The sequence below is a fragment of the Haemorhous mexicanus genome, chromosome 3, assembly GCF_027477595.1.
Source record: "Haemorhous mexicanus isolate bHaeMex1 chromosome 3, bHaeMex1.pri, whole genome shotgun sequence".
NCBI classification, from domain to species: domain Eukaryota; kingdom Metazoa; phylum Chordata; class Aves; order Passeriformes; family Fringillidae; genus Haemorhous; species Haemorhous mexicanus.
Window position 1 is genome coordinate 102908706 of NC_082343.1, and position 25416 is coordinate 102934121.

Genomic DNA, 25416 nt, shown 5'->3' on the forward strand with positions numbered 1-25416 from the left:
ATTTGCAATAAAAAAAGCTTATGAGCCACTTTTAATGGCATTTACAGAATCTCTGTTCAGAAATTCTTACATTATATCAACACACAGCTCCAACACTGCAGACAAATTGCCTTTAAACTGGTTTGCATATACAGAAATACAAGTTTTAAAATACTTGATGACATAGTTTCAGGCTACACTTTATTATCAGGTGTCCTCATAACCATGTGGCAGAAGACAACAAAGCATTCCTCTAGGAAGCTGGAGTCTTTGCAGCGTAGCAGAAAATATCATGGCAGTAACCCAAAGCTGGTACTAACATTTCACCCTTCCCGCTCTGGCATTTTATACAGCTGAAAGCTGGCCAAGCTGTAATTGCTGGAGCTTTCAGCAGCAGTGTCATCTAGCCACACTCACACAAAACAGGGCACTTGGTTCTTGGGACACAAGTCTGGGATTTCAGCTGTCAATGGGAATCTCAAGTCTGTATGCTTCTAATAACGTCTTGAATAAATTACAAAGTCTGCCCTTTACCAACATAGGATTTACTGCCCAGGTTTACCTGGGAGGGAAAGACTCAGCAAAGTCATTTAGGGAATTACAATCCATCCCTTTTATTTGAGGTATTGTCCCATTCCCCTACACATTTCATTCCCTCTCTCCTCTAAAACAATGCAAATACTTGGCCAAATTTTGGAAGTAATGATGAGGAGAGATACTGCTGTATTTATTATTATTAAAATTTAAAAGCCAATGCTCCAGCTTCAAGACTCTTTTTCATGTATAACACAGATGCAATCAACAAGACAGTCTAGCATATGTCCAGCTTGATAATAATCAGAAAGCACATTTAATAAATTAAACTATAATCTAGATACAAGGCCTGGCTGCTGTTCCTGTAAGGAAAACTGACAACTCTCTCAACAAGGTGCAAAAGAAAGGAAACAAGAGAACAGTGTTAGCTGACAATGCAGTGCAAGCTAAGACAGCAGCCAGAAGACAGCAAAGAAAGCAAATCTTGAGCAAAGAAAGCAAAAATGAGCATATAAAGCTGACTGCTACATGTAGTACCCAAACAGCCTTACTAGAGAATGGCAGCACTTAGGAGCTAAAACCTTTATTAAACAAAAAAGGGATCAGTAAGAAATGTGTGGGGGAGGGGAAATTATGAAACCAAAACACCGATTAAGAAGCATATGAGTTTACTATGTAGAGTCCTGCCATGCAATACTTTGACAGCAATTCAAAATGACTGCATGAAGAAAATGGAACTTATACAATTTTTTTTTTAGAGTAATGCATGTCAATTGAAGCACAGAATCTGAACAGTTTTATTGTAGAAACACTCCTTGTGCACACTCAATGAATAAAAACATGGAAGGTGGAAGATATACCACCAGAAGCTTTCAAGGACTAGTAATATATATCCTTTTTTGCAATGTGATTTCTTGTCCAGCCACAACACTAACAAGAGTTAAATATTTTCAAAAACCCACCAACATGGGAAAGTAAGAGGTAGAGATTTAGGAAAGAAACTCTTAAGGGATCCAGGGGGAAAAGAAAAAAAGCAGAGCAACACATTGTTACAAAAAGCTCCAAAAAATGAGGGAAAACAGTAACATTAAATGTAGTCTAAGAACAAGAGAAAGCAGATCATGATGTAGCAGCACACAAACTAACATTCTAGAGCATGACCAAGTCCTCTGCATTACTAAAAATGTAGCTGGAACACTGTAATGAGATCCATCAGGAAAAACACAATAAGAGAACACAGCAGAGAACTCCAACAGATTACAAAAAAATTGCATAATTTAGATGAGAATATTTGCAAGCCATGAAAGAACATCAAGAAATTGGGTATCTTTTCTTAGTTCATTACTACGGAGAATACATTTCCTCTAGTAGATTTAGATATTAACAAGTCCACGTGCCAGATTAACTATGACAAGTTATCCGGGGTATTTTTTTTAAAAAAAGTTCATTTAAAAGCAGACTTTTAAGAAGTTTACAATAAATTTGAGAAAGACATTTCCAGCACAAGATACTCACTTTTTAAGTTCAGCCCTTAAATTATTATATGGAATTGTTACAAGTCAACAGTAGGTGGTTTATAAAATGTAATTTTATTTAATGTTACTTTGCTGTTACAGAGGGCATAACATTTTCACAAGGCTTTTTTGGGACTACAATCAATGATTAGCAACACACAATAGTGGTCCAAACTCTCTAACAATCACTGGACAAACTTGACACCTTCTCACATGTGCACAAACCTGCATGGAAAAGTACTAAATTTTATACTTGGACATGTGAACTTCAATTGGTTTTCCCATTCCAGTGTATTAAGAAATGACATGCACTTTAGTCTGCCAAAAAGCACTGCCTGTACTCCAGCAGTAACATGCTGCTTCTAATACATAGTAAAGTGAATACCAGAACTACAAAGGCAGGAGTGTAAGTGAACTTTTATTGGGAAGGGATATCAACTTAAACAGCAGCAACTGAAGATTAAGAGAAGCCTCTGTTTTTGAACACACAAGCTTCTGTATTACATGATACGGGAAGCAACTCAATTTGTCGTTTTCCAAACTTTTAAATGTTCAACTTGATCTGGCCCAGAACTTCCATATTCCTACTGAAACAAATACACAGTAGCATGTGAAAGTCAATTACAGAAAGGAAACTCTGCAGAATAAGAAGGGAATGTAGAGAATTAAATGCTATGTGGAACACTCTTTAGTTGCAATTAACTACATTTTCATATCTTACTGTAATACAAAACACAGTCAACTGGCAGGAACTGGTTCAGATTTGTTTTTAAATACCAGGTACACTTTAGTCCGCTACATAAGTGTTTGGAAGTTACTTATGTTTATATGAAATGAAGCTATTAATACTTTTCTACAGCAGTAACCGCACACCAGGAAGGCCAGGACAAACACAAATCAAGGAATGGAGTTTTCCCAAAGCTGCAGTGTGAAAAGACTATAAATTGATTTCCATACACATGGATGGGTTTTCTTTGCTATAGGAAATCCAAGTGGAGCTATAAGGAATGGAGACGTGTAAAAAGGTTTTTTGAGAAGGAAAGGGAGAATGACGCCCCACGTGCAGTTTAGTTTTCTGCACCTTCTGCAGCATCACATTCTTCTCCTGCACTGTCTGATGTCCATAACTAGAAAGAAAAGAAGAAAGTGTCAGCTTCCAGAAGTGCAGCTTGAATTCCAAAAAGAGACAACTACTAAGTGTAAGGAAATGATAACGAATTAGACTTAAGGATGCCCACAAAGTACCAATGCACTGGCACTGCACAGCCCTGGCTCCCAGCACTTGCTGGGGGAGAGGTAACTGGACAGAGCTCCCCACGCACAGGGCACAATGAGCTCTTCCCCTCAGGCAGAGCAGACATGTTCTCAAAGGCTCCAGCTCTTGTGCTTAACAGTGAGCTGTGCCATCAATCCCAGGCCATTCAACAGCCCCAACAGCAGCTCCAAGGGCAACTTCCATTTCAAACACAGCAGTCTTAATCCTGCAAGTGTACGCTGCCACTCTGGTTATCGAAGCTAGGCACTTCACTCTGCTAACAACAGACACTTCTGAAGGACTACTGCAAAATAATAATTGTTGTTGTCATTTTAAACACAGTAATTATTCAGAGAGGATATTCCCTGATAAACTGCCATAGTTGCATATTTTAATACAACTTAGTTGCTCCATAAAGCACTTTTCTTAAATGTTTTATCATTATAATAACATAAACAAACTGATTTTATTCTTAGTACACTGAAACTTCAGAGCTTTTGAATGAAAAAAAGGACAAGCAAGCTACACTGGATGTACACCAGAAGAAACATCATTTTGAGGCAGTAATCAAAGTTTGAGTAAAATTCCCTGATAGATCACAGATGACCTTTTTTAATTCCTTGTCCTATCTTATATATTAGGTTGGGCTGAATGCCCCTTCTCCCAGCTACCATAAAGACCATCACACCAGGAAGAATGTGAGCTACCCAGGCTGCTATTCCAGATTACACAGCATGAAGCTGGATATCAACTTGCACAACATTCAAACTAAGTTATGAAAAGGTATCATAGGCAAGCAGCCCAAGTCAGTGCTGTGCTTTGTGTGAGAGGAAAATAAAGGGTTTTTTTCCATCAAAAATTCAGTCTAAGCAAACACCTGGAGAAAAGAATCAGATAATACATAAAAAAGCAACTTACTGTTAGGTTGTCTCTAAGCAACTGCATGATGAGAGTACTGTCTTTGTATGAGTCTTCATTCAGTGTATCAAGTTCTGCAATTGCCTCATCAAACGCCTGGAATAATTAAATCATCTTTAGCCTTTCTATTAACTGATCATTAAGCAAGCAGAAGCTAAACCTATCAGAAAAGGTAGCTTAAAAAAAAAAGCAACATCAGAAGTTAATGACCTGCTCTACTTGAAACAAAACCATACTTAAGACATAATAAAAGTTTCCCATGCTGCTGAAAATTTAAGTCACATTGTAAATACAGCCTGCTTGTACCCCTTCAATCCCACTAACAATATGAGTTAGGAAACCAGAAACTTGAAATATGATCACTTCATTCACAAACTCTAGGAAGCAGTAATTCATACAATTTTAAGCATAAAGTCTCTTCAACTTTCCCTGCAGGCATACTGGAAAAAAAAAGTTACTTACTGTCTTTGCCAGTGTGCAGGCAAGCTCAGGATTGTTGAGAATCTCATAATAAAATACAGAGAAGTTAAGAGCTAGACCCAAGCGAATTGGATGCGTTGGCTGCATCTCCTTCTTGCTGATATCAAATGCCTCCTGATAAGCTCCCTGTGAGTTTTCTATTGTTTCTGTAAAAGAATGACAAACAAAGTGGTTTGGGGTTGGTTTAAATTTTTTAAAAAATATTCCTACCTAGATCACTCCATTAGTAGGAGACTCTACAGTGCTGTACATAAACCTGTTCTTAGGAAAACAGTGCACTTATTTTCATCAAAGTAATCACTGTACACCCATGTTAAGTACAGCTGCCACACTGACAAAGCACAAGGAGCAAACTAAGCTACTACAGAGCAAAGGTATTCAAGAGAGATAAACACACAGAACTTGGTAAACAGAAGCATCCAAGACTACTTCAGTCTTCAGTGGCCTTTGGTACTTTGGGAGTGGGGAGGGCGGGGAGCATTTGTGCATTACTTTTTCTACAGAACTTGTACTTCATTCCTTTCTCAGGATGGACATGTTCATGTCAGTTATGTGTGCGGAGTAAAGAAGGCCCAATTCCTTGGAAGGCATGAACAGCGTGTTCCTGTAAAACTGAAGGTTTGCCTCCAAAATCTGCATGTAGACAGGTCAAGATTAAAAGCCCCAGTGTTGTGCCCAAAATAACTGGGATAAACACCACACAGAAAAGAGGTTACCAGGTCAGAGAGTACTTCAAGAGTGCTACCCATAATCTATTCCAGATTCACTTCTGATAGACAACCAAAGGGCCAACAGTTCCCCAAACATGCTGCAGAATGAAGGAGACTGCAGGAAAATAAAGGTCATTGTCAGAGCTCAAAATACTCTGTGAGGGAGCTAGCTAGTATTGGCACTTCTCCAGCAAATGCTGGTAAAAGAACTTGGTAAGTAAAATTTAAGTACTGAAAAGAGTCAAGACAGATTTGGATTTTCCAGTATTTACACAGTAACAAGTGCTAAAGGACTATCCATTTGTTGAGAACAGGGGAAAAAAGGCAAAAAGCTAGGAAATCTAGGAGATAAATTAGCTCGTAAGTACATAAAATATATTTGAAACTGAGAAAATAAACAGATGTTTTGAGAAGGAACATCAGAAAAGTTTAAAAAGTCTTGAAGTTGGCAAGAAGTTAGGCAGAAAAGTCCGCATTGTGATACACATAAACTGTAACTTCAGAGCTAAACCCCAGCAGGATCTGCTAACAAGGCTGTATCAATGAACCTCTCCTGCACTGTATCCCCTATCAGCATGTGAGGCATTTAACTGCAGTCATTTTAGCAAACAGGAGCTGGTATTTCTATGCTTGGACAAGCCCAGATTTGTAGCTGTTGCTTGAGACAAAGTATAAATCATGATCTTTGTGAAAGCCAAAGGCAAGTTTTCTCTGCTACCCATGGACTTGCGGCTGCTACTTGAATCAAATTAAGGGTTAAGAATTTCTGAATGCAACACATTAATGCAAACCTTTTACTCCATTCTGTATGTCTTAATTTTTCAACCTGAATGCTTCTACAACAGAGGCAGACTAAAAAAGCCTGAAGAGACAACCAGCCCCATCCTCCCACTGTGCTCTGCAATCAGGTCCAGGCGGTCAACAGGGTCAGGTCCTGCCATGCCCACCCCCAGGGGAGAGACACCGCAGCACCCACGGGTTATGGCAGTCCCTCCCCTTTATGTCACAGCATTACTGCACAACTAATATTAGTCTGTTATGTAGAAACAGATCACTAGCTTATGCCATAGCAGGAGTTTTTAACATCACAACACTATCTGGGCACTCTGCAAGACAGTTTGAACAATTAATTCAATACATCTGCTAAATACAGAGTTAAAATCTTGCCAAGAAGACGTTCCTGAGGTACTTACAACTACCCATGCACCTGTTCTAACTCTTAGGAAAGGTCTACAGTCTCAAGATGCCCAGTATCAAGTGGCAGTTTCCAGCCCTTTCCTGCTGAATCCAAACAGGCAAACTAAAACTCCCATTAAAATCAATCATTTTAGAGTACAGCTCATGCTTTTTTGCTAGACTATCAACCTAGTAATTTTGTGGCTTCTTTATAAACACAGGTGACTGCAATGAAGTCTGCTTCACAGTGAAACAGTTAAAATTTGAAGACCAACAGGACTCTACCATGGAGTACAAAATGTTACAGAGATTTGTTTACTCGCCCCAACCAACTTTATTTTAGTAAAGAACTACAAACAAGCAACATTAAATATATTACCATACCTTCACCTACATTGTTTTCCAGAAGATCTGAATAAGCATTATGGAACAACTCTTCAGGAATTTAGGGTAGATGACAGGAACACCAGCTAAAATTTCCTGGCATGCTTAAGGTCTAGTCAGATTTTGCTCTCTGTATAAAAACAGGACATTTCTGACTGAAGCACAGCTAACTCATGTGAATCTGGAGTCTGTGTATTTCATTTCCTGGCCCCTCACCCATGGAGCAGAGCTGGGAAAGACCCAAGGTACTTACGTTTTCTGTCATCACCACAGGCAACCTCAGCAAGGTATCGGAAGTAGTCTCCCTTCATCTTCAGGTAGAATACCTTGCTCTCTGGATTAGTTGCATTAGCTATTAAATATTTGTCCAAGAGCTCCTGAAACAACAACAAAACACACATTGACACATTGCAAACACCGCTGCAACTAAGTTCAATCTACTTCTCTCCCAGATTTGAGTTCATCCAGTTTGGATGGACTCAAATGTTCGCTACAAGGCTTAACAGACTTGTAAGGCATTTTAGATAGATGCACACTTATTCCAACAAACTGAGACTGAGTATAGGCACAACCATTACGATGAACAGCCAACTGCCAATCAGACTACAAGTAATAAGGAAAGGTTTACTGATGTACAGTTTCAGGACCAAGTTTAGTTTCAGGATATACGCTTCTCATTTCAAAAACATTGCAAATGAGTAAGCTTTTACTGGAAAAGCAAAACACAACACAGAAAGTTTCAAAGCTACTTTTTTTTCATCAATTTTGTTTACTAGACTTGTGATAAGGAATTTCCAGCCCACCTATCACAGGGAGTCAAGGATTCAAATCCATTCATTCAGCAGCCAACCTCACCAAACTGCACCAGCTCTTCACAAGGCTCTAGAGGAACACCTGGCTCCAACACAGCAGGGAGGCATCCTTCATATCTGCCTTGCCAGTCCCAGAATGGAAAGAGCTATACAGTGCCCTCCAGCACACCCTGAGCTGCTGCAAACATCACTCCCCTTGTTCACAGCTCCCCTACCTGATACCAGAAGGACAAGGAAAGGTTTGCAAGCCTCCAGCAAGAGAAGGTAAGTCTCTCTCCAAGGCTGCAAGTCATCCTAAGACAGGGGTGAAGAAAGGAGAGAAGAGGTACAGGACTTTCCCCTAGACAACAGGGTAGTTCAGAGAACTGACAAGCAGCAGAGCAGCTTCTGGCTGACCTTGCCCTTGAACTCCAGAGATTTTACTAAACTCATTACTACAACCACCCATGTTCTCCAGAATTCAGAAACACTCAAGGAAACCCTACAATACTCAGAGAAACTTCACAGTAGGAATGTAAGTGATAAAGATCTGCATTTACTTATTGGGAAAGTAAACAGGACAAAAAAGAAGCAGAAAGTTTCCACAAAGCTTGCAGCTGGCTAGTTAAGATTTTTGTTACAGGAACATGTATCCAAATACATGAAGCAGCTACAAAGGAAATATTCAAGGAACTGTTAGCTTTCTGCACAAAAATCCTTAGCACTTTAATTGACTACTAGAGCACTATAATCAAAACAAGCTAATTTTAGACACAAACTTACTCCCTATGCACACCACCATATCATTATTACTTCCTTTAATGATCAATATAAGCAGAGCAGCCCAGTTCAAAGCGTTTACTCAATCCAAGTCCATTTGAGGTTTGGGCAACTATTTTTAAACTGACACTTGTAGTAGGGTACTTCCAATTGGGTTAAAAAAAGCATTTTTGCATCCAAACTGTATGTGTCCCATGGATGTAACCATGCAGTGCCCAGACAACCTCCCTCAGAGATCCCCATCAAGGCAGTAAGGCAAGAAGAGAGTCATACCTGCCCTTGATACCACCCCTAGAGAAAGCAGCAGAAGGTAAGATGATACCAAGCCTGACACACCCCTGCACCTACCAAATCAAAGACAGACATTTTTAGGAGTTTCTGTAAGGCTGTAAAACCACTGCCAAAGCCTAGACACTGGCTATTTGACAAAGGCCTAAGTGAGGAATCTGTGTAACAGTTGAACACAGCCAAGTATGCAGGGGCTTGAGCAAACATATAGAACAGTACAGCTCACTGGTGTTAGGGAAAAAGCAGCAAAACCGTAGGTGTGTTTCAAAACAGGAGTTAAAAGGTAGTAGGCAGATTGGTAATACAACACTGTATTAATACTGTTCTTGTGCATGAATCATTCCATATTAGAATGAGTTATTTCCACTTGACAGATTTCTGCAAAGAAAAAAACTTCACATTTTGGCTGAGTGTTTTCTTGCTGCTTTTCTCCTATGACAATGTCCACGTCAGCCATAAAAGTGCAACACTACACAAACCAGTTTCAGTCTCAGAGACAAAAACGTGGTAATGTCAAGTCTAACATTTGAGTTTGATTTTCCAAGAAACTGCCCAGAATGATGAAATGTGACACATAATACACCTGTGGTTTAGAAAGGTTCCTTAAATCCATGATGTTCGAAGAGTAACCACCAGCCTTCAAAAGCCATCCTATGGTTGGGACTGCATTAAGTAGCAGAGATGTGACCTATCCATGTGCTGAAATTAACTGTGCCACAGTCTAAGGAGCACTGACCAGACAAGCAGTGAAGATACTATATAGCATTTTTAAACCACATATTTTGCAAAACTGTATCTTTGATTCACCTTTCAAATACTGAAATAAAACTTTCAAGATGTTACAATTACAGCAACAAGGGAACAATCAGGCATCTTTCTTTTATGCTTTCCAAAACACAGAAATTTACTGTATATTTAGCACACAAAAAGTATTACCCATTTTATTACAAAATTTTGTCTTTGGAGGCAGCTCTAGAGCTGATCTGGCTTGGTTATAGCTGAAAAATACTTAACCCCTGGAATCTAGTGCACACTAAAGAATGTTTACAGGAAAGCTTTAGCGTGGCCAATTTAAGCCAAATCTGAAAGCTACATTCCTTAGGGCATCAGAGCCCACTTTTTCCTCCCCCCAGATGGGGTAGGCCACACACTATTTTTTTCTTGGAATATGAAAGGATTTTGCTGTGCCAGCCCTCCACAAGCAAGCAGCACTGTGGCCTGTGTGTAAGTGCATCTCTAAAATGCTGCCTTTGTTACGCACATCTGATAACCAGTGGCTCTGTCCAAACTTCCAAGAAACTTAAGAGAAAAATGTGATGCAGAGAATGAGCTGCAGTTTTTCAGAGAGCAAAGAGTAGGTTATTTCCTAGGCACTTCTCAGGTGGAGAAGCTCAGTAGCCCAGCAGCTCTCATTCCCAGTTCATTTTAAGGGCCTCCTAATCCTTACATAACACAAGTAAGGAAGAGAGCTGTGCCTTTTCCTTCAGCTAGGGTGGAACATTCATTATGGACTTTACATATTCAATTTTGGTTTTTTAATAGCCTTAAATGGAACAAGATCTCATTTATGAATCATGTAAGTTAGAACAGAATCCAAACAGACTTTGAGTGAAGCTGATTATCAGGCCAGATGTTATTCTTTCAAATCAATAATTTATTTGGTGTACTTTATGAGCCATTCATCTCAGGATTATCATAATTCCTTGGAAGGCATCTTACCCTCCCTCTCAGAGAAAATGTTGGTGGGGTAGTGAGAGCAGACAGCACAATAAGCCAAATTATTTGCTTTACACTGCTGTGAGTCAGTAATAGCCAGGAAAACTCAAGATTTCCTGCATCTCTTCTCTCATCTCTCCTCACCTGGACATTTTTACCTTTCAAGCAGAAAGAAATTATCCAGGAAACCTTATTTTAAACATCAGCTGATATTAAGTAAAATGACTACAGGCAGTCAAAGCAATGAAGCAGACCACAGAGAACATCAAAGTTTTTGTGATTTTACGTAGGCAGAGACAAGCACTGCAAGAAGTATGATTCTGGGATGAAGTAAGGCAATACAATAGACTGCCATCCATGCTCACATCCCTTTTATGTATTAAAATACAGATGCCACCATCACTTAAGAATTGCAGCTCTTCCCATCACCTTCTAAACCAAGCCTTGAAAAACCAGCAATTATGTGCTCTGCAACACAAAACATGCCTCAGAAGCTGCATGAGAGCCACACAATGCCCAAGCTGCTGATCTGCCCTGATGGGGGGTGCCTCTCAGAACCAGGAGGAGTATGAAGATGCAGGAATCAAAGCTCTATCCTCAAACCAGACCCTTTGTGTCCCACTGCAGTTGCATTACAATAGGTGTGCAGTGTGACAGTCTGTGGTTGGTAGCTGCTGCCTCCCCGACAATGCCATATTACACTCAAGCGGCATGCTGGTCCTCCTAGAGTGTGACAAGATTTCCCACTCGACTTCTCCTAAGTGTTGCTCATCCATCTCAGTTTATTTCTACCCTCACAGTGTGCTAACACTCTTGTCACCCTAACAGCATCATATTCTCATATATGATATTCTTTTCCCCTCCCATGAAAGGAAGGCTTATTTATCTATTATAGAAATGCCAGCAACAAAGGGCTAACACTCCCTGGAACAGGTCTGCAGCTGCCTGAAGAAGCAATGGGGAGAAGGCTGGGAGCCTGGCAGCTAGATACTTCTTCCCCTAAAAGCTGAATTTTATTTCTTTCTCTCTCCATTGGCAAACATAATCCTCTCCATGCAAATGAAACTTACATTTCAATTGCCTTTTTGGATCCTTCTCCATTCTACTCTTGTTCTTTCCCAGCTAGGTAAGTATTCTCTCGGTCCCCTTTCCCGTCTGTTTAAGTAGGCTCAAGGGTTGAACACGTGGTACTCAGTGACCACTGCAATTAACCTGAGCCAGAAATACTAAGTCAGTCTATCTGCTCTCATCACTTCCCCATTTTTTCAGCTTTATGAAAAGCAAGCCCTGAAGGGATGTCAGGCATACCTTTACCTGAAGGTATGTCTGACACAGACAAAGCAGCTCCCCGAAGACAGAGCTCCTTAATAATTATTTGTGGTGTGTGCATCCAGCCAACCTCTCCTTACTATACAGTGGCACACCTCCCCTGCAATTCATGTTCCAGTCCCACTCCACATATGCTTTCTGTTTTCTCTTTTCAGGGCAACGCCTCCTTGAAAAAGCTGACATCATAATACAAAGTCCCACCACTCTCTCCCCACCCAAGCCTATTTTAAAGGCAAGAATAATTGAGACATTAAGTTCAACCATAGTGTACACTAAATACTTTCTATACAGTTTAACTACAGGGTAGGTTCAAGTGGCAGAAAAATACCACTGCTATCTGGTCTGCGCAGTTCTCTCTTCCTACATATCCAGCTATTAAAAAAAAAAAAAATCACAACAGCAAAGATGAATTTGGAAAAAAACCCATCTAGAATATTCAATTGACCTTTTAGCTTCCCTCAGTTGTGCCATTTAGACTTGGACTTCAGTAAGAGTAGCAAGTACATGAGTGTAAGTCTCCTCATCTATTCCAACACCACTAGCTAGTGGACATATTCTTCACACTTAACCATTCAATACCAGAGGATAAATGTGAACCAGGTCAGCTCCAGAGATTATCTACTCATCACAACTAGTTTGAGGCCAATTTTCAAAGGATATTAAAGACAGCATGTGCCTAGGTACAGACAGTAGTTCTCAATGTGGTAAACTCAAGTAACCCAAAACATTTACAACATCACCATCACTCAGAGGTCAACACCTATGACATGTCTGGGTCACAACACCAGCACCAAGTTATTTAATGTTATGCTATTAAAAGACAGATCTCCATTGACATTTCTCACTGAGTACAGTTTATCACTAATTTTGTTCCACTAAAAGGAAAAAAGTCAATATAAAAGCAACAATCAGAAACAGCAATGCTCTCCAAAAGTTTGCCCCATAAGTTAAGCTGCTGCATGGTAGTTAGCAAGGAGTGTGTTGATGCTCTAAACAGCTGGCACAGAACTTTCTGAATGAAGTCTATGTTGGATAAAGTTTGATTTTTCAAGTCGGACTGTTTCAGGAATACCCTGGAGCCTTAAGCCCATATATCTTACTTCAAGATGTTTGAAATACCTTATTTCAGCACCATCTCCAACTTCTGGGAATGTAATTTTAAAAGCTATTTTTAGAAGTTAATATCATAACAGTTTGTGTGAAGTAATTGGCATTTGCAGGTTTTAGTATTTTAAAACAATGTCCTTCACCTGGCTTGAACTCATATGAGACTAAAAGCATCTAGAAAAAAACCAAAATCCTACAGTAGTAATTTTTTGACAGAAGAACAAACTAATAAATATCAATACTTATAAAATAAAAAAAATTATATTCCTCCTCACTGCATAATGAAAAAGTTCAATTATATGGAAAAAAAGAAAGAAGAAAAAGAAAAAAGAAACTAAGTTGAACTTCTGCTCAGCAGCTCTTAGCTGTCCAAGTGTTCTCAGACCTGCCAGCAGAGGAGGTGCTGTCATTCCACAGAGTACCAATTTTTCGCAGGTTTTACAGGAACTAGACTGAGTTTCATTGCTGTTTCCTAGATGTTTCTTCCTTTTCTGAACTGACACTGAATGTACTCTATTTTGAGCTCTAAGTGCTTTTGGGTTGTTTTGTTTACTAAGGAGCAGAGGGCCAGGAGCACAGATGTTACCTGGGTAACAGCAAGTAACGGATTACTTAATGTTGTACCAAACACTAATTGGCCAAACCCCACAGAACCAAAAAGTCACATGCAAGTGAAGAAACTGTTTCAAAATAAACCTATTTTGAGACAAGGTTCCTAAAAATAATGCACAAGGCACAGAGCGCATGTCAACACTTCTTCTAGCAAGTTACCTCACCACCCTGAAACATGGATTCAACATCAGAGTCCCATCTAGATGAGCAGCCTGCATCTCACAGGAACACCATGAGTCTATGAGGCTACATAAATTCAGCCAGGCCTGCAGCATGCCAAATATTTGGAAAAATAATTCAGTCTCAAGTATTTTTGATGGAAGCAGCATAGACAGAAATGGTTTCCACCCCAACTGCACTCAAAAAGCAAAGCTGAAGTGGGTGAGGCAGCTCAGACCAACATAATCACCTAATATAACTTAAATGTGAATTTAAACACATCAAATATTCCGAAGTCTCTGACAGCACAGATGATTGGTGTGGGCTCAGACCTTTCAGTAAGGCTTCTACTCACAAATAACTGCCTGCTTTAATCGTCTAGTAGAGTAGTATTTAAGACTTCTTGACTATTTTAAGTAAAATCAGTCATTCCAAAGTGCACAGTATGACTCACTGAAACCTAGGTGTTTTTTAACGTTCAGCAGTTGTTTTCTTGACAGGAAAGGGAGAGTCCCCTGCTGCAAAAGTAAGATCACTTTACTTTTAACAGTGTAATTCAGCGGAACTGAGTTCTTCATTCTTCAGGATTCAAGCTCTATGCATCAACTCCTTTTGGGAGAACATTAAGTGATTTTCATACAGACCTCTCCAGACTAACAGCGTTTCAGTTTATGTATTGAGGAAAATATGTGTGCACCTTTCCAGTAATGGCATGGCCTTAAGATGACCTGACAAAGCACTACTGAAAGCAGAGACAAATGTACCTGACATGAAAACAGAGAGGGTGACCTAATTCATCTTTTCCATTTGGTTCCATGTCTTTGTCTATATAGTTTTAAGAACTGGCAGCCAATACCTAGGATTGGCCCTGAATGAAGTATCTGGAATCTCACTTAACAAATGCACTGGAAGCCTGAGCTGCAGCACGTCTGCCTACACTATTCCCACCTGGGGCTGAGATTAATTTAATCTAGAATTTACACTCACTGCTTATACTTTTCCTCAAGTTAGAAAGTTCTGTGGTCCCCAGAGAACTATGTAAGCCAGAAACTAGAAGTATATGGAAATACAAGTTTTCCCTTCTATAGATTTTTCAGACAAGATGAACAATCCAGTGAAAGTCAGAGAACTGTTTAAGTTTCTATGGCAGACTCTGAAGTTTCCCAGTTACCCCCATCAAATGTAGAAATGAGCATTAAAAAAGAAGCCATTCCTCTTTTCAAAAATTATAACTTTTTGATGAATTAATGGCTATACAACACAGCCAAAAACTTTCATGAAAAATTCGTTGGTATCTGACATATTTATCTCAAATTGACTCTAACATTCTTCCATGACTGCGTTTTACATATTTCTAATTCCGCAAAATACTTCCAAGTGCTCTTCTCTTCTTAGCAAACACACATTTTAGACACCAAATCCTTCCCTTCAGAATCCTGGCCATCTAAAAGCTTCTTTCAGCATCCATTCGTGACATTGCATAATATGACGGAATCAAACAAAAAAATTTTAATTTAAAAATGAAATTTTCATTTAAAAATACTTCTACGCTCTGCAGCTACAGAAGCCCAAAGGCAAGATTAAATGACTGGCCAAGGTATAGCTAGACTAACAGCACTCAAGAGGAACAACAGCACACAGGAGTTGTGGTCTTAAGGTACATGGCCCTTATGCTAAGAACTAATTTTGACTTGTTTTAGTTCTCATCTCTCTTTGGGAGCTCTTGATCAGAGGCTTGGGATCACTGAAACTCAAAATGGTAACACAACAGATGCACTTTATTCCCATTGCATGGTGTGGCTTGGAAGAGCCTTTTGCATCATCCGACTTTATTTTGAAGGAAACCCAGAAACTTATTATTTTACTCAGTCTACTGGAACTGTGATTGGGAACGCGCCAGTAATTTGTTATTCCCAAAATGAGACAATCTACAACAACTTCCTGAAGAAGTTTTGTCCAGGAATGATGGGGCTGTCAGTCAGGTAAGAGTATATACAGCGTATTTAGAAAAGCTATTATTAAAGCAAATGCAAATTCTTCTGTTTTCAGAGCTGAACATTACTCATATATCAGGGTACTTCAGTGAACGGATCATTTAAATTAAAGGAGAGAATAAAGAGCAATAGAGCAAATAATAAACCCTTATCAATATTAGGAACTGGTAAATCAAACCCTTGATTACTTTAACAAATTTAGAGAAAGGTACAAACAAAATCATAGCAATTCAGGACTTCCAGCTCTTAGATCTTGACACCTGATGTTTTGGTGGGTACACAGACTACAAGATGTGAAACTCAGCACTCAAATTGTTTTGCTGCCTCTCCTAAGTGCCTAGCTCACACAAACTGGGCAATATTATAGATTCAGATATACAGGATGGATTAGCAAAAGACAAGCTTACAAATCAGCAGTATGCACAGCTTTAGGGTTCTCATGTTGGTTCCAGCTTCCTGGGAATACAGAAAGGATGATGAGGAACTTATATACTCCTCCAATAAACTTGGTAGAGCTATACTGAGTACCACAAATGTGGTGCTCAAGAATAATTACTTACCTTACCTTTGTAACAAAATTGGCTTCAAGTTTATTGGCAGTAAGAAAGCACCTGGCCCCTCAATCTCGAAGGTCAAGAGCATAAAGCTAAATATGAAAACATTGATTAAGAAGCGTGCACCTTCACCTACCCAACTTAGTATATCCATGCACTTTTACCAGGCCTTCCTCTGCTGCTTTCCTCACTACCTTCCTCTGAAAATCAGGAATCCCCCCACTACTGAAACCGGAATACCAAGCTGCAGTGCCTGTACAGAAACGGTACAATCTACTCCTTTAATACTGTGTTAAACAACCCCAATTTGCGTCATGTTAAAGAAATCAAGTGTAATAACCTTCAAACTCAAGTGCGTTTTTCCCCCACCAAGCTCTCTCTCTCTCTCAGATACAGGCTTCTGTGTTTTTCTTCAGAAAGGCATCTCATCACATTAGTATCCAAGGCAGTAGAAGTGCCTGTGAGACAACTGTCTAGCAGGTAAGAATGACAGTGATTTACAAAATCTGTTAAAAGCTTCACTGCATTAGCAGAAAAACCAGAATTTTTGTCTTTGTTTTCCAGTTCAACCTAGTGAGCACATCCTACTTTCTCAAGGCCACCAAAGCAATAAATATCTTCCAAGAAATTTCATAATTCTAGACAGCATTCAGCTGTAAGGGGAGGGGGCAGCAAGCAATAACTGCATGGGATGGAGGCTGCAGCTACCATCAGAATTCCAGAACCTCAGTGCACTCTATGCTTTGTTTCTGCAAGAATCAGTCCCTTTTCAGAAATAATTAAGTTTCCTTTGCACAAGAATGAGGATTCCAACAGCAGATTCTAATGAAAGATGACAGAGAAGGTAAGAGAAGGTAAAACTATTAGTAAGTCAAGTTCAGATCTAAGTTTCAAGCATATCACACTAAAAAAATTAAACTATTAAGTTCCACAATTCTTACCACAAATGTGTTGATGGTTGCTAGAAGTTGTGCTAAGAACACAAAGGAAAAATCATCTCTCTCTCCACAAATTACTTTTCACAAAAAAAAGATTATTTATTCTAAACTATTCATTCAGTTCACATTCACTCCACAATACTGGACTTACCAAGAAGTAACATTCCCAACCTAACTTTTATGAAGTAGCTTTTCCTTTTAGTCAGTCACTTAAGAATAGCAGTCCCTTTAACTTACAAAAGGTTAAAAGTAGTACTTGAAACACTGTCCCAACCACAACTAGGGCAACTAACTCAAGTCAAAATGTAATATTAAGTGATTAGCATGCCTGACCTTCAAAACAAAACTGCATATTACACAGTTTCCTGTATGAAAAGACTGTATGTAATACCCTTTTATTTATGGGTTTCACCTCTATACCACATACATCTCTGTACAAATTCTCTCTCTTCCCTGATAATAGGAACACAGAGACAAAGAATTCACAAGATACCAAATTTTGGCAATGGTTTAGGCAGGATCATGAAGCTGATAACTACTGAATATGACAATTTCTACATGTACTTTTCTGTAGGCCAAAAGTAACAAAGTAATAGGGAAGAAAGAGGGCTATGGTCAAAGTTATTCATCATCAGACATCAGATATTTTAGCTGATATGAGGAATCTATTTGCTACTGCAAAAAATTGCCAACTTCACTTTCAATGGACCTCTGAACTTGTGCTATTGAAACAAACTGCTCTAAACACTACCTTCTAGCATGGGGATTTTTGTTCTACTCATTTTAAGTGACTGACTTTAGAACAAGATCTATAAAATGGATAATTATCAGAAGTGGACAGATTTTTTCACTCATTTTCATTAGCTTTTATTGTTTCTTAAGTATGTGAAGCAGCAGTAGGAACAACATTGCAACCTTGGGGAGGAGGGAGGAAGGAAAGAAGGAAGGAAGGAAAGGGGAGCTGGCAAGAGCAACATACCAATACATGCTTTCAACAATTAACAGTAAAATCTCAGAAGATCAAAGCATCCCATCAGCCTTAAGACAGTAAAAATACAGACAATACACACCTATAGCTCAAAACTATTTCATTGCAGGCACTGCCACAGGGTGGCAAAAAGAACCAACAGCACAAGTAATGTGACTGCTCCTTCATTTCTCAGAGTTCACAATACCATCACTCATTTCTAGAGAAACAAGCCAACATGGGCCTGACACAATACAATGTAAACACGTTTACAGAGTACACTGTGAAAACTGATGTTGAGAAACAAAAGCCTCAGGTATGTAACTTTTCTACACAAAATTTTCTAAGAATATTTAAAAAACACTTTAACACTGCAGCTAGAGACAGGAGAAGTAACAATGAAGACACAGTTGTTTTCAAGTCCTAATGACTTTGCATATTCATCAAAATTTAAACTATGGGCAAATAGTTACCAAATCTTATGTCTATTGCTCCACGAAGAGGTCCAACACATCAGGACCTAGAAACTGAACACACACTAACAGGCACAAAAACCCTCAAGCTGTAAGTGGAGAGTGCTTCCAGGCAAGGGCTGCTGTCTTCCCTGCCTTCACATTACTGCTCTCTAAAGAACAAAGGAGCCTGAATGCAACACAAGTTTTCGCCATGCAAAAACGACCAAGGCTCTCAGAAAACCCACCAGTTTAATCTGCTTTCCCAGAAAGGTATCAATTCAAAAGTTAACTTTTTAAAAAAACTATTGCCACTGAACAGTGGAGTGTGCATATAATTAAGCAGACCTTATACTGTGTGCTCCATCTTCAAAGTCTCCCATCTCATTTAACTAATTATAGGAAAGTTGCTGCTGCATCCACCCCTTCTACATTATCTAGTACCTGTCTTCAAATGACTCAAATCAAGAAAAAGCAACATGAACTTTGTGCTCAGAGTACATGAATCAACATAGTGCAACTTTATCCTGAAAAAAATTAAGTTGCTAACCTGTTTCTTTAGTCAAGGAGAAGAGAGTTTCAAGAACAGTTCTAACTATGAGTCATAAGAGATGATTCAACATTAACTCTCTACATTACCAAAGAATTAGTCCATCAATACAGGGAGTTCAGCAAAACCTCCTAGTATACCTTTCAAATAAAACATTTGTACAAGTTGTTTGGTAGCCATTCCATTTCTCCATTAAAGCGTTACTCTCATCTGAAAGACCAGTCATAAAGTTAACAGCTAAAATGCATTCAGATCATGCCTACTTGCAAGATGGGCAGTTAAAGAATCAGTAAAAGCTTTATTTTTATGTATATATCTATATGCAGATACCTTGTAATTTTGAATGTTTGTATTCTAGTGGTGATAAATAAATTTAAGTTCTTAAGTTCTTTATCAAACCATGACCTGAAACAATGCCTACTTAACTGGCTTGGGGCATTTTTTTGCAGGAAAAAAGGTAATTACAGATTCCATGTTCCTGCCATTTTAATAAAAAAAATTAGCAGCATTTTTAACGCTAGCACAAGTTCTTCTACATGAAGATTTAGAAATATGCCACACCAGTAGTTAAAAAGAAATCTTTTGAAAAAACTGTTAGTAGTATGACTAACAGCAGTCACACTCCACCCAACACACCCACCCTTGCTAAATCCAAATACTCCAGATGACAAGCAACCTTTCCATACTACTTGCCAGCAGTTGTTACAGTTTAGCTGCCTTCCTAGAATTAAAAAGGCATCTCTGAGACTCAGCTGAAGAGATCTGAAAAAGCCACAAGCTGTTACCATAGTACTAGTACAGAAGAAATTATCATTTGAAGGAGGAGCCAAAACCATGGTGGGGCTCAGCTTTAGGAAACCCATCCTTTGTAACGCCTGCTCCTCCTGAATTCCAACCTGTCACATGCTGACTCACGGATCATAGGAGTAGCAGATGGAGGAGGAAAGGGTGGGAATCAGAAGAGAACAGAACTGGACATGGCCCTCAAAGGAAGAGTGAAAAAAAAGGGAGGCTTGCAGTAGATAGCCAACATCTCCTCCTACCAAAGGAAGGCACATCTCTGCAGCAGATCAGGACAGGACAGGAAAAGCATGCTCAGCCGCAGGTTTTGGTCTTCACTACTTCCTGCAGCCTTGCAGGCCGGAAGGGGAAAGTTGCCAACAGGCCATTGCTGAGAACAGAGAATGACTAGAGTGCATTGAAAAAATCATCTAGCACAGGAAAAGCTTGCTTTCCCTACACTAGAGGTCTGTGCTAGCATGGCTACCAGAATACCTGCTGGCCACCATCAGATGGGGTGGAATAACTTCAGTAGAGACACTGTGTGAAGGGGGTCAAGTCACTGCCTCTCCCTATGGAAACACAAGTTCCTTGTCAAAATGGTACAACCAGTATGAATTTTATGCATCGCCTTCTCCATGGCACTAGATTGGTAAAAGGACAAAGGGAGATTAAGTCAGAAGAGTGAGCTTTACGTGGAGGTCCCAAGAAGTTAATCCTGAAGTGGGGCACTGAGTAGAGAAAGAAGAGTGACACAAATGCTGGCACTTCATCACACAGGGTTCTAGTGAAACTTTTGTCACAGGAAGCAGGAATCCTACAGGAGTCTCATCATTTTCACAAAGGTGAAAGTTTAACAATTTCAATACACCTCTAACTGGAGAAACAATTTTGCTCTTGTGGAAGGCACGGGCTCTTAAGTGTGCTAAGGAATTAACTGATTCGTAAAGCTAATAAATATGAAAATAAATATGAATCACTTTGATTTAGAAAGAACAAACCTAGGTGGCAGCATACAAGGAAGCATACAGGTATTTTCAGCACAATCCAAAGAAGCATTCCCTTGTATGTGAGCCAGAACACTTAATCAAGAAGAAAAATCAGTTATTTCTGAACTAGCCACCTTTAAATTCACATCTCCTAAACAAATCTAGAAGAAATTTACCTCAAAATTGTCTATTTCCTTATAGACTTGCTTTCTCCTGGTCTCACATTAGCAGTACTAGACACCAAAAAAATGTAACTAAGAGGAGCAAATCAACCACTGAAGATTATCTGCCACAGAATTACTACTGCATTATGCACATGCAGTTTCTTTCAGATACAGTTCCCTGGTCATGTAGAACTGGGTCCAGCTGCCTCCACACTACTGACACACATCTCTTGAGCTCCCACTACAGTGCACTACAGTTTTCCTATGAACAGCATCTGGAATTCTGCTGCTTCCTCAGAAATGTACTTCTGGGTGGGATGCATGCTTAGGGTGTTATTCCAGTCTTTACACCTTAGCTTTACATTGCCCCATAATTACTGCAAACTCATCTCAAAGATACCCTGAGAAGTCAGCTTGCACCTAACAAAGACAATTTCTACATGTCTCTTTCCTCCCTTTAATACAGATGTCTAAGTTTGTAAAGTCAAATTTGTAACACTCCTCAAAATGTCTTTTGAAGATACCTTGAGTACTTTTCTTCATGAGGAAATAAACAAAATGCACACATTGTTTCAATGTTTGCAGCAAGTTATCAGCTGATCTGAATAAAGGGGTTTTCACATTTTTAGCTTATCTTACTAATAGGTTTACTAACCACAGCAGAGAAGCAAAATTCTCTGTATCTCTGCAACTACCTGGTGAAATACTGCATACGGATCACTCCACCCAAAAACGTACCTAACAGACACTCAAAACTGAGTATCTCAAATACCTCTACACATATAGGGGCAACAGCATAGTGCAGTTGATCCTCCTCATCACGGTAACGTATGTAAGGGGTACTTACACAGTACTGACCTCACCTACCCCAGCACAACAATGCATGATATGCCCCAACCAAGTTCCCAATAGGAGCACACTTAAATACTGCACTTCTTTACCTTAAACAAAATATAAGAAAAAACAAAGTCCCCACTTACCAGCACCGTGGTGCAGATGGACCTGAGCTCAGACTCCACCTTCTCCCGATAGTCCTTGATAAGCTGCATCTTCTTGTCACTGGTGTCTGTCTTCTGCTCGATGCTGGAGATGACCCTCCAGGCCGAGCGTCGCCCCCCCACCACGTTCTTGTAGGCCACGGAGAGCAGGTTGCGCTCCTCGTTGGACAGCTCGGCACCTTGCTCCGTTACTGCCTTCATGCAGGTGGCCATGTCATCGTAGCGCTCGGCCTGCTCAGCCAGCTTGGCTTTCTGGATCAACTCGGTCTTATCCATGGTGGCTGGCAGTGGGACAAGAGCAGTGCAGTAGCAGAAGAAGCTGGAGGTGTCACACTATCAACACGAGAATGCACCTCAAAACCTGACAGAAAGAAGACAACAACCATGATGCCAGGATAAACACCACCGAACACGATCCTACAGCACCCACTGCAACTCAGCAAAACACGAGAATTACTGTGAACCTTGCCTTCCCTTCCCCATCTCCAGCTGCTCCTCCTGGAGAGACGGACTGCAACATCCTGCCCCCCTACCATGCAAGGCTACGGGGACTCGTCCCAAGGGTCCACCCCTCGGGAAACCACGACCTAGAAACCCAGGCGGAGAAGTCACACTCGGTCGGTACTATCCAAGGGACGGCAGCCAGCCGCCCAAACAGTGGAAATAGCTGGTTTTCCATCAGAAAAAAAGTCATCACCCCGCTTTTCCGTCGTGCCCTACGTGAGCATATTAATATGCCCTCTAACTCGGGGAATGATCCCTAGTTACCACCCTGCCTAGGGCCCTCGCCCAAATCCCTGCCGCCGTGGGCCACCAGCCCTGCTGGCGAGCGCCGGAGGCAGGCGGGCATGAATGCCGGGACTGGCGGGAAAAAATACATAATAAAAGCATCAAGACGAGCTCGGCGCCGGAGAACACAGCAGGGGTTAAACCCCTCCAGGACCCGCCTCCCCGGGGGCGAGCGAGGCCGGGGCCGCGAGGCCGGGGAGGGGGCCCCGGGCGCTTCTCCTCCTCGCGGCGGGGCGCGGCGGACCCGGGCCTCCCGCCTGCCCCGGCGGCCGCCGATCCGGACCTCGGCGCGGCGGGGGCCCAGCGCTGCCGGCGGAGAGCGCGGCGGCTCCCGGTACACGGCAGCGGGTGCGGTCTCGGGCTCAACAGCCGCGTCTCCTGGGACGGCGGGGGGCGCGGGGGCGGCCGGCGGAGTCCCCGTGGCGATGGGGCGGGAAGAGGAAGCGGCGGCGGGTGCGAAATGGCGGCGCTGGATGCACCTCCCGCTCCCCGGGGCCGCCGAGCTCTCCACGCCGCGATCACAAAATGGAGGACGCGGCGGGAGGAGGCAGCGGAGCGGGGCCCATCCCGCCGCCGGCCGCGGCCCCGCGCTCACCTGGGTCCGCCGGGCTGTGGGGCCGGGCCGCACCCGGTCGGTGCCGCGCTCGGGGCTGTGGCGGAGAGAAAGAGCCGCTCCCGTCTCGGCCGAGCCAGCGCTGAAGGGCGTTGGCGCGCGCACCGACCCGCTGCGCGGCCCGCGCCCACGCGGCCAATAGCGGCCCGGCCTGGGCGCCAGGCCCCACCCCCCCGCGCACCGCTGGCCAATGGGAGAGGAGCGCGCCGCCGCGGGGGCGAGCGCGGGCAGGGCGCGAGCTCGGCTGGGCCCGTGGGCTGCGGCTGGGGCCACGGGGTTTCCTCCAATGAGATCCAGGGTGGGGTGACGTCACTGTCGCCATGGTGACGCCGCTACCACCCCCCCCTTTCCCCCCCCACCCCGCCCTCGCCGCTCCCCCCCGCCCGGCGCCCGGGACCGGGACGGGGAAGGGGACCGGGGATGGGGGAGGCCGCGGGAGGGGGCCCGGGGCTCCCTGTGGGAGGGCCCGGCCGAGGCGGTGCCCGTACCGGCGGCGGGGCGGGAGGGTGGAGGGGGCGCGAGGCGGTGCCCGGGCCCGCACCACTGTTGTTCCGCCCGCGGGCGGCCGCGCCCTCAGGCCGCTGCTCCCCGCAGCGCCGGCGGGCGGGAGCTCCCGCAGGAGCGGGCGGCGAGCCTGGCCCTGCCCGGGCGGCCCTGCGGCGGGCCGGGCGCGGCCGGGTTGGGAGCGGCCGGGCGGCCCTTCCGGAACGGGCCGGACGAAGTCCGGGCGTTGCCGCCGCCAGGTGCCCGGAGCTGGCGGGGTCTGGTACAGGCGCTGCGGGGCTTCATATTCCCGAGTACGTTCCCGGAGCCCCACGCGGGTGAAGGCAGCATTTCCCATAGGCAACGATCAGTATATTTGCTTGTTTTTCCCCCTCTTGATTTCACCTTAATTCTCTAGAGGTCAGACCATGCTATGACGTACCGTAGTAGCGTGTTACCCACCCGTGGCTGGATAAAGATGAGGCACCTATGGCCGTATGTAGGTCCAAAACGTTGGCTGAGTAGATGCATGACTTGTGTGCACTCACGCTGCCTGAGCCTCAGAGGATGTGGTAAGGACACGGTGGGTTTGTGTTGTTGGTCTTGCCGTACAAAATCAGGTCAAATGCATCTGGTGAATCAGGGCTCAGGCGAGGTCAGGTTCTCCAATGTCTGTGCAGTACCAGGTCTGTGCGTCAAGTGATGAGATTTCTCACCTTTGTTTTCAGCATCACCAAATATAGTCATACTGAGGAACTTCAGCATCCAGATGGGATGATGAATTCTCTGAATCAATCTCAGGATGTTACTGTCTCAACTCATAAAGCTCTTGGTCTCTGTTTGGACTAGGACTGGGATTGTGTATGTGGAAATTTGAGCTATACTGTGAACAAAACACTTTTCTTTGTCATTTGAGTTTGGGAAACATTGCTTTATTAGAAAAAAAATATAGAACAATAGATAACAACCTTTTCAAATTTAATGAAACTCAGAAACCTCTCTGGATCTCCCCCAGAAGTTACCTCTTGGTAACTTGCTACAGTTTTAGGATGTCCATTTATTCTTCCTTGTTGGATATGTTCTCATTTTCATTAGTCTCTATTAATTATCTTCATTTACATGAAGTAAAGACCAAAACTGACCAATTATGTGACAAAACCTTTTTTATTAACACCATGTCTCTATCAACTAACCATTCCAACTATAAGGCGTGGGTGAGTGTGTTTTATTTGAGGAAGGACAGCTGATTTAATTGAGGCTACTTCCTTTGCTGATTCACCTCAGAAATGGGGAAGATATTAAGAATTACTGTCATAACATTTAGTTCCCATTTCTCTCCCACCTATTGAGAGGCTGCATTAAGAAATACAGACCCAAGTTAAGAGTTGGGAAGTGCTGAGCAGAGCAGTTTGT

At 42.2% G+C, this 25416-nt stretch overlaps 1 protein-coding gene across 1 annotated transcript; it reads right to left on the reverse strand.

The window, feature by feature from the left end:
* Positions 1-2083: 2083 nt before the first annotated feature.
* YWHAQ (tyrosine 3-monooxygenase/tryptophan 5-monooxygenase activation protein theta) lies at positions 2084-23659 on the reverse strand. The gene is made up of 6 exons (XM_059842860.1): positions 23503-23659; positions 22101-22479; positions 7204-7327; positions 4663-4826; positions 4201-4296; positions 2084-3154 (listed from the first exon to the last, which is right to left on the reverse strand). Exons 2-6 carry the CDS (start codon positions 22392-22394, stop codon positions 3095-3097), a joined length of 738 nt encoding a protein of 245 aa, XP_059698843.1. The 5' UTR covers positions 22395-22479; positions 23503-23659; the 3' UTR covers positions 2084-3094.
* Positions 23660-25416: the final 1757 nt, after the last annotated feature.